At 37.7% G+C, this 15,957-nt stretch overlaps 1 protein-coding gene across 1 annotated transcript in view; it reads left to right on the top strand.

The window, feature by feature from the left end:
* Window positions 1-7,399, top strand: part of prkab1a (protein kinase, AMP-activated, beta 1 non-catalytic subunit, a) — a 62,240-nt gene extending 54,841 nt beyond the window's left edge. Inside the window, exon 8 of the mRNA XM_085463298.1 lies at window positions 7,159-7,399. Within this exon, the coding sequence (XP_085319424.1) occupies window positions 7,159-7,185 (27 nt within the window). The 3' untranslated portion in view covers window positions 7,186-7,399. The remainder of the gene's footprint in view (window positions 1-7,158) is intronic.
* The last annotated feature ends 8,558 nt before the right edge of the window (window positions 7,400-15,957 follow it).

The following is a 15,957-nucleotide window of genomic DNA, read 5'->3' as shown; positions in this document are numbered from 1 at the left end:
AAGTCATTTGGGCTTATTTGCACCTCATTCTGCTCAAATGAAGTGTTCTATACCTTATACAATGGTCACTTTAATGTGTTACGCTGTGAAATATGAAGACATAACTAAAATATGACTTCCTGTTTAAAGATAAAACTTTGAACAGAACGTTGTTACACTTCTCAGGTCCAACTAATTCCCAAAAGAAATAATTAAAAATGCATTCTTTACATGAGCTAGGGTCTCAGCAATATAACATAACCCAAATATTCCCCTTGTTCTTCCCACTGGAAACTAGGAAAATCAGCGAGCCTTACTAAAGGTAAAAAAAAAAAGTACTTGCAATTTCATTGTACACGTATAATGACATTAAAAGGCTATTCTATTCTAAGCACCACATCTTCTTTAATGTATTGCTGCTAGCATACTATAGGACTTATAGAAAGTTATAAAGCATTCTAGCAGGAATATTATAATTTATTTCATGCTTTTAAAGACCCTATCACCAAATTTAACATGTTGAAATTCATGAGACAAAGCATTTTCTGGTTATTCAAATTTTTTTAAACCTTGGTGTTGATATCAGACCAATTACAAAACAGAGTCAACTTAATATGTCATTTAATCTTGCACTTGGGGTTATCCTGAGGCTGGTGCAGATAAGGGACCCAAAAAATATTCAAGTTATGACTTGCTTAATATCTTGTTCTTCACTTATTGCATTATCATAAACACTGTAATACAATTACACCTAACATTGTGAGTAAAGGACTTCTTATGAATAATGTTAAATACAGGTTTGGTACACACATCTAATCTTAAAGTTACTCTATTTTGCAAATTGGCTTGATATAAAAGAAAATGGCAAGCCTCATATATAAGGGCTTTTGCTAGATCGTCTGAAAATCTTATCTCACTTTCAATTTTTCCGTGGCATATTGGAGTAAGTTAATTCCATGCCTCCTTCTTTTCTCCATCTGAATTTCATTGTGTCTGCCTAATCAGCCAGAAGCAGAAATGATCTGCTAACATTTCATTTCTCCATGAATATTTGATTGTCAAAAATTGTCCTAAGGGAACGAACTGGGCTCAAGGTTCGGTTTTGATTTGCGATTAAACTATCAAGAAATCAATTTCATCTGCTTTGAATAATTCAGGGTTTAATGGAATGAGAAATGGCAAAAGGGGCATGGGTTATGAGATGGTCTGAAGGAGGTGTATGTGTATATGTGTGTGCTGGATGGGGTGGAGGGCTGGGGTGGGTGATGCAGGGTGGGGTAGTTTTCCTCAAAATGAAATAAGAGCCCTGCAATGTGGTGCAGAGAGTCTGGGGAGCTACTGTCATTTCACCTGTACTGCTGTGTAGCATGCCAATAAGGTGTCTTTGTGAGTAATTTGATGATCACAGCAAGTCCAGAGCCAATATTTTGGATTACTCACTTGGACAGATGTGTTAATAGACTACTGATTTGTGGCCTTCTCCTTTAGGAATTAAAATGGGAATGTGCAAAGAAGATGGAACATTTTCTGTTAATTTTATGCTTTAATTGGTCTCATAAAAGCTTTCATGTTCTGCAGTCCACTAGCCACTGATCATTTTTTCACTTCTCTTCATGATTCCTAACTGGTGTTAGCCCCAAGTTAAGATTCTAGTAAGAAATATGGCCAAAGAAGAAAATAAATGGGTTAAGCTGCTTCAAGGACTCTAAGAAGTCCTTTATAGAGCATATTTAGTTTGTCTCCCTAATGAACATGGAATGACAAAGATTCCAGAACACACTTTGATGTCTCCCGACTGCTTAGAACGATTCACTGTGACGTGCGCAAACATGTCATCTGTTCTTGTCAGTTTAAACAGAATGGTAGTGCTGATGTTTCTTGACGAGACACAAATAAATGGAGCTGCACTGACTACATGCAGCCTGACCTGACAGGTGAATTAAAAAGGTGGCTGTGTTGTCAAAAGGCTAAGGTATCTCATACCAGAGTGGAGCCAAAAGCCTTACCTCCTGTGGAGCTTGTCAAAATGTTCTGTTTTATTTGAAAAAAGTTAGTAAGCTAACTCTAGGAGGCCAACTTTAGCTACTCTTTGTTACTCTTCATACATTCAACTGATCTTGTGCTTATTTCTATATAAGGTTTTCCTGAATTTAGTTTGATAGGGCTGGCAAATTATGATAATGTGAGGAGAACGAGGATTCTTTGAACGAAAGTTCCCAAGGTGTCCCATTTCAGTACTAATCACTTGCTAGATACATAGCATCTCAGCAGAAGATGACAAAGACAGAGAAATATTTTGGAAACACCATCATTAGTGGGATTAACTCATAAGAATCCAAAGAGTCTAAAAACTATATTTGGCTGTTGACAGAAAGCAGGTCACAGCAACATACCTTATATGAAGTGGGAGGTGGTGATCCTACAATTAGGATAGCCTTATGGAAAGCTTGATGACATCAGATTGCTTTCATTTATACTTTATTTCATGCTTTATTTTAGTTAAAGTAAAAAAAAAACAAACATGTCATGTCAAGAGGAAAACGTGTCTCAGTAAGTTTTTCTTTTTTCTTGCCTCGGATCTCTAGGGATCGTTTAACTGGAGGCAGCCATTACTGTTAGGACTCAATAGGAGTCAATGCCGATATAGATCAACCATCAGCCTTATGAAAACCCCTTCATTTGCATAATGGAGTTGAAAAGCAAAGTGAAAGTAATACATAAAAAACCCATACATCTGAAAATTAATCAATTCTAAAATGAGATGGGAAATTGAAGAGGAAAAAACAAACAGGGATTAAAACGCAGGTTACCGAAGGTTTTTCCTTTTTTTCTTTTTTTTTTTGTACATATAATGCCACAAGAATAAAATTCAGCTTTACTGAGAAAAGTTTTCTTTAATTTTGTTCAAGGGAATTCTGATCCTTGAATAAGATACTAAATTCATATCTGCTGACCTCCCAGCAAAGGGCAAATACCATATATGAATAATGTATCCAAAAAAGCTTGGAACCCACATGTTATTACTTTCTTAATATGCTTCTGTAAACCTTTAAAATACTTTAAAAAATCTTCAAAGCCTTATCTTGATTAATGTGAATTTGTTGATATGTAAATTAAAGTGACATAACATATCAAAAGGTTAAATACTTAATGACAGTAAGCAATACAGTTAAAGACACAGAGAAAGCAAAAGAGGGACACACACAACAGAAAGCGAGAGAGAAGGAAATAACAATTAGTTGCTCTGCTCTGTGTGCTAAGTACGTACTTTCTCTTCTATTTGACTTTTTCCATTTTCCTTCTTCCTCATATTTCCATCTCAAAAATTTCTACCATGCTTTTAAATTGCTCTGCCTCCACACCCGTCGTGATAAGGCAGCAATATGCATTTAAGTAGTCCATTTTGGGCATTTACTGTGGGAGGATAACTAGCAGAGTGGCTCATTAAAATTCACACTTTTGTAATATTTCATAACTCAACTTCTGACCTCTTGTCAACAGTTTCTTCGCTCTTGATTGCCGAGACTACAATGATTAAAATTGAGGAGAGAGTGCAAGCTTTTATGGATGCTGAGTATGAATACAAAATTAGTGATGCAGCTCAAGAACAGTTTGGGAAATAGGACTGACACGAAATGTTGACACATCATCAAACTGAGACTGATTGCTTGAATAATTGGTTTGTACCTAATTATATTAGAGTGCCCTCTTGGGTGTGTGTATGGTTATGTATGTGGAGCTTTCTGTGTTCTTTCACCGCTTGTGTATAGTGAAACAGGGGCTTGCTGCAGGAGCTTTGCTCTGAGGAAAGCTTTCTAGTGGAGGCTTCGATCAAATTCACAAAGCAATTCTCCAGAACCTCAATTAAATTTTAAAAGTTTACAATCATGTTAGGGAGCTGTAGAGAAAGAGGGAAGTGCTGGAAGGGCAACCTAGTGTTTTTGTTTTGAGCCTGTGATAAGAAGGCAGCTTCTAAGTGAGTTAAATGAGAAATAGCATCGGCACAGCTGTTGTTCTATTAAAGGCCCCCCTAGGAGGCTTTAGAGGGGGTCTGAGAGGATCCGATACGGGCAGTGAGCCAGCAGGCCTCACTGATTCTGTTACCAATTCTTATTGTAGCAACAGAATCTTGTATTCGGCGTGTGACTATGACCTATTTACTTACCAATTGTTGAACATTTTATGGTCATTCATTACATATGACACATTAGACAATATGATTTCCCTGTCATTGCTTTATTCATTTGTTTGAACATTTTTCTTCTTCAGCAACCCCTCAAAAATAAACAAGAAGAAGAAAGACAAATTTCTATCTAACATTTGTTGCATTAGATTAGAGATGGACACTGTTTCTTTGCCTATATGGTGCTGTTGATCCTATATAAGTGCAAGCTCCCGCAGGAAAATGGGAAGCTTTGCACTGCTGAGATGAGAGCTACATTGAAAAATGTGACCTGAATGGGAATGTTTCTCTTATTTTACTTTTTCCATGGAGAGCTGCTTCAGAATTACTGATAATACCTAAGTAATAAATAATGTAAACAAAAAAAAAGAACAGTTTTTATTGTATAATTCAATGCACTGCATTTTAAATTATATCATCTAACTTGAAAGTCTGTATCAATTGTTGCAAGACCCGTCTGTGGATGGCCTTGTACTTCTAGTAAGCAGTTATCAAGCAGTAGACGTTACACCCTACTGAACAAAAGTTTTTTTTTTGCATGCAATTGCTATTCACTTTCCATTGTTAGCAAGAGTTTAGCCAAAAACAGGTCAGATTTTTCTCCGAGGAGTTAGCAGGAAAACATAAAGACCCCGGAGGAAAGTGAAAAGTTTCATTTATTAAGTAGATAATGTTGATCTTTAAGAGCTGGAGATACAAAAGGCTAAATGTGAACATGTTCTCCATATTATATCAGTCCTACAGATTTCAAAACACTGTTTTTCTTATATTTCTTACTTTTGTTGTCTTTTTCCAACTACTACTAAATTGTATTATTGATATTGGTGTAATAATAAAATAAAAAAAAATAACAATAAGGAAACAAAAAAGAAGAAGAAACACTTCCTTATGAATACTGGGGGATCTCTGTGATAAAGGAAAGTGAATGTTGTGGGAAGTTAGTAGTTCTACTTTAACATTGTGTTCATGCACAAAATTCTCCTCAGGGGTCAACTGCACAGAGAGAACCTGAAATCCAGCTCTTAGTCAGACTGCTAAAGATATCTATGTCAGAACCATACTTATTTTTCCCGCATACACATTCATATCTTGAACCCCTGTGACCATAAAACTATTCGAGCATGTAACAGAAATCTCTCCTTATGAGTAATTTCTTTGTGGGCTACTTATCTTGATTTCATGTCTGAATAAAATACTCTGCCTAGTGTAGAACATATCCCAATTGTAGAAATTATATCGGACTTGTCTGCCTAAACTTAACTACTCCCGTATCTTTAAGCTTATGTCTTAAAGTGATAAAAAAAGAATCCCCCCACCCTCATCCCAATTTCTGCATGGTTTCCTTTCATTATTCCAATTCTACCTTATTAAATCTAAAAGCTGTGCTATGTTTTGTGTAGAAATGCGTAAGGAGCACTTATAATTTGTTTTCCAGCTTCGGCATCGTTTTTGACAACGTGGTATCAACATGGTTCTTTTATCTGCAGACTCGGTTTTATTCCCAACAAATGCATCCTGATGGTCACTTTCTTGTCATGCATACTGAATTTGTCTTTTTCCATCAGACCTATTTGCATGAAAGCAAGATTCATTTAGATATATCTGGCAGGAATGAGTCGGACCACCGCCCCAAGGCTCTGCTGTAACCATTTTTATCTTTTTTTTTCAGTTCTCTTGTCATTTAAAAAAAATACTTGCACTTCCTCAGGAATTCTGTATTCTGACAATAATTTTCTTCTGCTTGCTCTTTGTATTTTTAATAGCATACTCTCACATGTAGCATCCCACTGTCCCAACAAGTCCAGCAAACAAACAATCTAACAGTGTCTGTAATGAGATATATAATTCATGGCAAATTATATATCTCTCTATATATCTTATATATACGTGCAAAATCAAATCTGGAGAATAAGAAAAAAAGCCCAAAAATGATAAAAGGAGTATTTGGTTATTGGTTCAGCAAAAATGAAATTACTCAGTCTAACCATAATGCCTCCCAGAGTGAGGAGTATAGAGCACACACTGCTGGGGATTAACGTCTGTAATGGGGTTTTGAGGATAGTCAGGATTTCAGATCTGGGGCGATATGGTGCCAGGGGTAAACACCATGCAAGGGACTAGAGGATTTAGCTAGCAAAGGCTTCCCTCTCCACGTGGACCAAGTATCACTGTGTTCTAAAGTACATTCATTTCCCACGGTCATTTACACAAGTATCTCCAGTGGGGATTCAGTTATCCTCTCTGAAAGGGCACTGCAGTCTTATGATGCTGCCCCCGTACGAAACGGGGTGAGGGGAGGGGGAAAAGATAATGATTCATTGGGAGCAAAAGTTGAACTGAAATGGCAGAGAACAGGAAAAAGAAAGAAAAACACACTACTAAAGTACTTTTGCTTAAAAACCTTCAGCTTTGATAGACTTGAACTGTACATTAATATTTTCATTCTAACTGAAAACAAGCGTTAGGAGACAGATATTTTTCAAAATTTTCAGATTAGTTAAAGTTTGTAAAATCATGGTCAGTTATTACCCTCTAGTGTCAAAATATTATTTACATATAAATAACTGGACAAAATCTACTTCATATACTATTTTTATATTGTGTAATGTATATAATTGATACATTATAACAGCATCACGTTACTATGGAGATGTTATACTTAAGGAACTTTTTGTCAACATTTTTTTTAATAATCATAATAATTGAATCATTTTTTGAAGTGACAGCGAAGAAAAAACAAACACAAAAAAAAACAAAATACAGAGCTCAGGCCTTCTCTGCACGGCCCTGGTTTACTGCTACCACACATTAGCCTTCCCACACTACTTTTAACTTCTAACTTTTAACTTATTGCACTGCTTCTTCTACCAGTGCAATAAACTGCAGTGTCAAAGACTGACCACTTTAGTTTACTCAACACCTCACCCTTGAGGTGTTGATGCTGTGAAATATCCTGTTTGGGTCAAGATAACTAAAACCACAGTTCCCTCTTACAGAACTACAACAAACCACCGGCTCTCTAAGCAGCCATGCTTGGAGACAGATGGAGTCAGAGAGTGTGTCGAGGCTGTTTATGATGAGCTTCACATCTGCCACTCACAAGAAATCGGGCCACAGACGGTGCAGGATTACAAAGTGGAAAAGATGGAGTCAGTAAGAATCTAAGTTCAACTTTGACCTCCCTGACCCAGAGGCAGAAAAGATTCAAGCAGCAGGGTGGAAAAGCCAGCGAGACAAGTCAGGTTGTGAAATAAATGAATGCAACCATGCAAGAAAGGTGAGATGATGTTCGTGCAGGCTGACCTAGATGCAGATAGATGCTGCATTTGTTGCAGATGGTATTTAGTTAATTGAATTAATAAAACACACACTAAACCACTGTAAATTACACATTTTTTTCAAACTCATCCCCTGTAACTAAATTTAATTAACACACTGTACTTAAGCAATTGGGAAGTGTCGGGTACTGCAAAGCAGATGAGCAAATAGAATTGTGCTCAGTGTGTGTTCATAAGGGACGATGAGGGCAAAGGTTGGTTTTTTTGTGTGTTTTTTTAATATCTTGTAATTTAATGAAGTGAGAAAATGTCACCCACACAGGTGAATGACAATGTGAGATGAAATCAGCAGTAAGGAGGAAATACTTTAATCAGGCAAAACATTAAGATACAGGTAAATTCACAGGCAGAAATACTTTGATGTGCATGCATAGGTCTAACGTGTGTCTTTAACAGAGCATAAAAAAGAAGAAAAAGTCATACATCCTCAAAATGATATTTCAATGATCATTATATGGTGACAAACATTCACCTCTAAATGTTGCTTCTTCTTATTGTCTAATGTAGTGCACAATGATTTATGTAAACCAGCAGCACATTCAGATTTTAAGGAATCTCTTTTTTTCTTGCTTTTTACACAAAGACAAGCAATCTATGTAAAAAAAAAATGCAAGAAATAAAATACACTATAAAAACACTATATTGCCAAAGGTATTCACTTACTCATCCAAATCATTGAATTCCGGTATTCCAATCACTCCCATGGCCACAGGTGTATAAAATCAAGCAGGTGAGTGGATACTTTCTGCAGAGTCAATTAATTAATTTCATATGGCCTTCAGATTAGCTCAAGGAGATAGCTTCATGGAAATGGTTTCTATGGCTGAACAGCTGCATCCAAGCCTTACATCACCAAGTCCAATGCAGTGGTGCAAAGCACGGCACCTCTGGACTATAGAGCAGTTGGGACATGTTCTCTGGATTGACAAATCACACTTCTCCATCAGGTAATCCAATGGACGGATCTGGGTTTGGCAGTTGTCAGGGTGCCGATACTTGCCTGACTATAGTTTGATGGTGACAGGACTATAGCGTGGGGTTGTTTTTCAGGAGTTGGGCTTAGTTCCAGTGAAATAAATTCTTAATGTTTCAGCGTAAAAAGATATACTGGACCATTTCTTGCTCCCAATTTTGTGGGCACAGCTTTTGGATGGCCCCTTCCTGTTCCAACATGACTGCACACCAGTGCACAAAGCAAGGTCCCTAAAGACATGATTGAGCGAGTTTGGTGTGGAAAAAACTTGACTGGCCTGCACAGAGTCCTGACTTGAACAGAATAACTTTGCAAAAATATTAAAGCGGATACCGCGAGCCAGGCCTTCTAATCCTGGAAGTGCCCAGAAGCACTCACAAATGCACTTCTGGATGAATGGTCAAAAATTCCCATAAACACACTCTTAAACTTAGTGGAAAGCCTTCTCAGAAGAACAGAAGTTGTTATATCTGCAAAGGGTGGGCTGACATCACATTAAACCTTATGGAGTAAGAATGGGATGTCACTCAAGTTCATATGCATGTGACGGCAGATAAGAAACTACTTTTGGCAATGTAGTGTACATAAAATTAATCAAGAAAGCACAATAATGATAAATTTGATTGACATTAGCATTTATTACATGCAGTATGTCATTGAAATAAAAACCTAGTTAATATGTTTCATATCAACTAGGAGGTAAAAATATTTTGGAAAAATATATCCTTGTGCAACATCTGACAGAAGAATGTAATGTCTGAGTTTATATTGGGGGCACCTGTGATCAAAAATGAATGGAAGTGAATCATTTTCCTGTGCCTTTGTGAAAAAGAAAGCTTTCCTGGTGCTCAGCAGAATACAACTCATTTCACTTTGAATTTAAAATTGCCCCACATGCAGAGCTATTTCCTCAAAGCTATTTATGGTAAGCAACGGAAGCAGTCAATGTTGTGCCAGGACTATTTGTTTGAAGAATAAACAGAATGCCACTATGCAGATTTCCTCACCTAAACATATCTGACCGATCAGTACTGAGAGCAGGTGAAAACTCAGGTGAATTAACAAAGGAACATGGGACGCACCCCAAGACACCTGAAAGCTGATAAGCTGGTGGACAAATGGTCAGACTTGTGATTTTAACTGCTCACAGTGTCATTTAGCTGTGGGTGGTGACTGTTGCATTGCAGGAGAAAATAATGGGAACAAATGCACACACACACACACACACACACACACACACCTGGACAGGTTGCAAGTCTATCACAGGGTTAAGGGTTAGACAAACAACTATCCATGCTGACATTAATTCACACCTATGGAGTAGGTTAATTACAATGATCAATTAACCTAACATTTTAATTTTGGACTGTGAGGGGGAGTCAGAGTACTTGGAGAGAACCCACACAAGCAATGGGAGAATGCTGCCTAAAAGAGTTAGCCAGAGAAGTCAAACTCAGAACAGGCAACGTTGCTAACCACTTCACCACTGTGTCACCACCAGGTGGCTTGTAGTACATAAAACCAAACCAAGCCCTCTTAGTGCCTAGAGATTACCAGCAATGAAAGCATTGTCAGACTTATGACCAACCAACCCTCCAAACACCTAATGTCACCTCTATTCCTCTTTACAAAAAGAACCTTATCTCATGGCTTCCAATATCTTGATGGCCAGGGCATCAAGGAACAGCTGCCAAAGGACACAGTATATATATTTCTGTGATGCAAGCAGGATATGATAGAAGTACTGTAATTTATGTGAAGCTTTATATTGTAATAAAAAGCAGTAATATTACAAAAGAATAAAAAAGAGAAGTTAGATTAATTTAGATACCAAAAAGCTAATGAAATAACTAGATATAAAAAACACTATAATGTATCAGCTAAAATTTTTATTATTAGTTTGAAGGTAACAGCATACAGTTTTTCAGTCATGTATTTTTCCTAAGAGTCTTAACTGTTGTTCTAAAATGACCTAATTACTAGGGGTGCAACGATACACAAAATTCACGGTTCGGTTCGATACTTTGGTGTCATGATTCGATATTTTTTCAATACAAAAAATGTTTATGCTTTTTTAATTTGTCATTTATTAAAATTATAAATATATATTTTATCTGAAAAGTACAGTTTTTAAATTTAATGTTGCTGAAACAACAAAGTAATAAAAAAATAAATCTATCTGATCGAGAAATCACTCATGTTTGGAAAAGAGAGTTTATTACAGAGAAATGGCTCTTTCCAAAATAAAAGCTATACTATACGCTTCTTCTGGGCTATATTCTCAGCAGCATATTAAACATATCAGGTCCCCATAAGGAGAATTATGTGCTGTCTAAATGACTCGGGTAAAGTTTGTAGCATGCGTGCTTGTTGTTTTTGTCTGCTTCCACTTGTCTTTGCACTAGGATGATGTCGGTGTAAATGTGCAGTCATATTCATTGTGTTCCCACTAGTGCTGTCAGCGTTAATCTGAAATGACGTTAACGCCACAACACGGCAAATCTCCGTTAACGAGCTACCGCGGAGTGCCCCGTGCGTGGGGCTGGACGGCAACATGTTAACGAGCAAACTGCGCTAACGCCGTAGTTCCCACCCATGTAATTGAGCATTGCGTGGCACATCCGACATACTGTTTTACTTTTGCCCATGACGCGCTTACCTTCAGGGCAGAGGTGGAGCCAGACATTTGAAACACCCGGGGCTTAGCCCTAAATGGTAGTAAGCATGTGGGATTTTTTTGTGTGTGTGTGTGTGTGTGGGGTGTGGGGTGGTGGGGGGTAGAATTGACTGAAAGATTAATAGGCTCTGTTTTGAGTTTTGTTCAAAAAAGAATGACTTCATATGGGAAAAAATATATATCACATATGCAGGACACCTTAAACTAGGTTTTTAATTAAGCAGCAAGGCTGTATCAAGACACGAGGACTAAACCCCAATTCAACCAGACCAAGAACTGATCCGGAATTAAAACAGGACTACAACAGTTCAAAATCAGGACTACTGAGGACTTAACCAAGACAGAACCAGAATCAGAACTAGATGATAGTAGTACTAAAAATCATCATAGACCTGCACTACAATTATTTTTTAATTCTACCAAAGTCCACTATTTAGATTGAGAAAAGTTTATATAATTATTTAGCCTTGTTGTGCAAAGCATAACTTAATAAATGTAGAATTTGAAAAATAACAAACCTAAAAAGAAACACTAGGTACGAGTAGGGCTGGGCGATATGACCCAAAATTCATATCTCGATATTTTTTAGCTGGATGGCGATATAAGATATATATCTCGATTTTTTTTATAAAGCCATAAGTTAAGAACAAAAAGAGAGTTCTTAGTCACACTGTGTCCCAGATGTCACACGGGCACTTTTATTTACATACAGCGTAGATGTACATGAAGAAATTACTCAAAAATAAATTATCAGCATTTATTAAATAATCATGGTCCATAAATAAAAGAAAATGTTGTTTTTGTGCATAACAAAAAGCTCACAATTGTGCAGTCAAAATGTAAACTAATAGACGCTGAGCATAATAACAAAGAGACAGATTTCACGGCTGCACCACGTCTCTGAACAGGTGCCATTTGTGGTCCTTATACACACACAGTACGTATCACTCCGCGAGGCTCCTCCTCGGTAGCTGTAATCCTCCGACAATCCATCATGCGGTGCAGCTCCGTAGCTTAGCAAAGTCATATTAAAACATTTTTTGACAGATTGCTGAGCGCTGTGTACCACATAAAATCGGTTCGCGGTCAGTAAGCACAACCAGAATTCATACATAAGGCGCACTGTCGATTTTTGAGAAAATGAAAGGATTTTAGGCTGGGCAGCCCCTCCGGGCTGCATGTCGTTAGCGCGGTTAGCTCGCTAACACGTTGACACCATCCAGCCCCACACACGGTAACTCGCTAACGGAGATTTTCCGCTTTCATCTTGTCATTGCCTGCAGGTGAAGCTATGGGGGAGGGGGAGTTGTGTTCAGTGAAGGAGGGGCGAGGCCGAGTAACGTTGCGTAGAGACAAAAGTGGACGAAAGAGAGCCAAACCTGCGGCTCCACAAGTATAATTATAACTTAACATAGACTATATCGATATAAACGATATTGTCACATCTTATATCTCGTATGAAAATATATCGATATTTTTAAAAAACTCGATATACCAGCCCTAGGTACGAGACACATGAGTACCTGTGATACGGTGATACTTTTGGTAAACGACCATTTGACTAACATGTGTGTCTCACCTGCTCTTGTTCCATCTCTGTTCTGTCCTCATACTCCTCTCTCCCTCTTTGTGCTGACAATCATCAAATATACAGTTGAAACCAGATATTTACTCTTCAGAAAACACAAACACTTTTTTAATTGTAACATCAAATCAAACTAAATGTTTATTTTTTTAGATTGCTAAATCTAAAAAACATATTTGTTAACTTTAAGAGTAAAGAGAGAAATTGTCTGTATTTCTTAATTGCAAATGGCACCAAATTGTATTCAAATTGAGCCACACTTATGGAGCTCCACAATTCTTTTCCTGGTGTTTTGGTTGATGTCTCTTGATTTTCCCATGTCAAAGAAACAGGCTCTGTGTTTTTCCTTATATGCATCCACAGGTGTGCCACCAATTTACTCACATGGACTCTACTAACCTATCAGAAGCTTCTTCAGCTCAGAATGGAATCGTCTGGAGTTTCTTATTAATTAACAAACTTAGTGTATATGTACTCCTAAATTTGATGAAAGTGATAAAAAATAGACAGCTCTGTCTCTCTTTATTATGACATTTAACTAATTCAAAAGATATTTCAATATTTATTTAACCAAAACAAAACAAGTTTACTCTAAATTGATGTTGTACAGTAAAAAAAATGTTCTTGTGTTTTCCATAAAGTGTATGTAAATATCTGGTTTCAACTGTGAATATACTGCTGTGTATTGAAATTCCTCTTGTTTTGCATAGAAATATACTGAACAACATAGAAAGCATAATATATAAAATAACATCTACCAGAGTTTTTTCTTTGAAAGAAGTACCTTATGTCCATTCTTGTATATCAGTGCATTACTGAAACCGATTTATTTAGCCGTGGAGGGTAACAACTGAAAATATGAAATAAACACACATGTAAGCTAAGACTCTCTAAAGAAACAGCATTGTTGTTGTTCGGCTTTTCATTTCGCCATTTGTTGATTCACTTAAAGACCAAGTAACGTAATATGGGTCAAGTGATCAGTTTGATATCAATCTTTCGTGATACACCGTCATATTTACATTATTTGTACAGTACGAATGATTTGCTTTGGTACCTGGTCGAACTTCAGTTCTCCTCTGTCTGCCTGGCTCCGTTTCTCTAACAGCGCACTGGCAGGCAGCAGCTGCCCCGCCCCGCTTAGTGTCTGAGCTCGGATCATACCAATATTAGGGGGGATTTACGCACAGTCGTAAATTCCCACAGTGTGCACTATGTGCTTCGAATATTGTGTGTAGTCTTTGTTTTATACAGTTGTCAGCCAGGCACCTAACTATGAAAAAATTACAGTCCAAAAGACCCCGGGCTTCTGACAAAACAACCCGGGCTTAAGCCCAGTAAGCCACCCCCCCGCTCCGCCACTGCTTCAGGGTCATACTTCACATGAAGACCAAAATAGTTCCAAAGGCCAGATCTGAATGAGGGTGGGGGAGGTGTCGCTACCCGATCCGTACCGGAAACCCGATCCGTACCCCGCATGCGCAAATTTTACATCACTTCCTCTCTTTGCCAACATTGCGACATTCAATATATTTGAATGATACGGTTAGCGCCCAGTTAGCTCCTAGCATTTCTCAGCAGCTCTGCCTCCTTTTCGACTACCGGGACATTTAAACAATGGATAATCAGTTTACAAACAAATTCATGCTTTTCTCCTCAACAGAGAGCGTCCCCCGATTGAACAACAGCGCCGTAAAATAAGAAGAATGGCGCCTAATTACAGAGTTAATAATACAGACTTTGTAATATCTCACGTGTAGATTCATCAGCCAGATTAAGTGTTTACTGACAATTGACAGTGTAAGCGGACATCATCATCACTATCCCAATCCCAATCAATCTTCTCCGCACAGACAAGCATAAACACGCTCGACTATCACTAAATCAAATTTAACACACGTTTGTAATGACGCTAATTCAGTTTACAATAGGGTTCATTCGCTCAGTCAGCAGGTGGCGGTATCCTCTTATACTGGGGAGTAAACTGCCATTAAACGAACAGAAGAAGAAGAAAACCCCTGCACATGCGCGGTACGGATTGGGTAGACCCGATTTGTACGGTCCGACTTTGCACATGCGCAGTAAGGATCGGGAGTTCTGATCTGTCACTATCTTTTTATTTTTTTTTTGTTTTTCTCTACATTATATTAAATGTTTCATTATCGGAAACATTTTAAGAGATACTTGTTATTCTTAACATCTTAACAGATACTCTGACCTGTAACTATCGTAAAATGCTTCGACCGGAAGTAGACACCTTTCGCGCATGCGGGGTAGGGGAGACCGGGGATAGTTGTAACATTTTTGACATTTCTGTCTGTAAATTGGAGCTCTTTTAAGGTAGTGGATTCAAAATGTAATGCAAAGTATTTACATGTCTCTGCTATTAAATAGTGCAGCTATTTTCTCTGCAGCACAATTACTCATTGCATGGTATGGTCTCAAACACAAAGAGTGAAATGTTACAATTAACCCCATAGTCTGGGTTAGTTTTAACATATCCTGGGGTAAAATGTAACACAATGAAATAAGGGTACTAACAAAACATTAACATGTAATCTTTGTTTATTCAACACATGAATGCACTTAGATCCATTTATGTAGCTGTGTGTGTGTGTGTGTGTGTGTGTGTGTGTGTGTGTGTGTGTGTGTGTGTGACAGAGTGCAGAAATCTAGCTTTTGAACATATTCCAACCCCCAAAAAAGACAACTTATGGAATTTTCTGCAACTGAATATTTCATTAATTTTGGCTGGTCTTCCTTAAGTTTGGCCTCATTGGATCAGTGGGCATTATAACCTACCACTCTTGCACCAATTTTGAACATAACAATGAAGCTGAAAAAATGTAGTTGTTCACCAGCATCGCAATTCCATTACTTTTTATCATGGCTTACCTTGGTGTGGTTTGCAAAGTGCTTCAGAAAGATGAGGAAATCTGTTTCTTGCACCCATCCTGATTTATTTCCACTACCAGTACTTCCTACTGGTCCATCTCTGACACAGTGGTCTGCATAATGTATGTGTGGGGAACACAAACAGTGGAGGAATTGTGTTGCCAATGGCATTAACCGCATATACAAAAGCGACCAGTGAACCTCTCTCTGCTGATGTCATTGCCCCAACTTGTTTAATATAAGTTAAAGTAATAGTGTGGTAAGTTGTAACATCTGCATTATTGTTAAAACTAACCCAGACTGTTGCTGTTACAACTGACCCAGACT

Source organism: Copadichromis virginalis, linkage group LG7 (assembly GCF_057382275.1).
Source record: "Copadichromis virginalis isolate Kocher_CV1m ecotype Utaka linkage group LG7, C_Virginalis_male_GT1.1, whole genome shotgun sequence".
NCBI classification, from domain to species: domain Eukaryota; kingdom Metazoa; phylum Chordata; class Actinopteri; order Cichliformes; family Cichlidae; genus Copadichromis; species Copadichromis virginalis.
The sequence above is the reverse complement of the archived record's forward strand: the minus strand, read 5'-3'. Positions and strand labels throughout refer to the sequence as shown.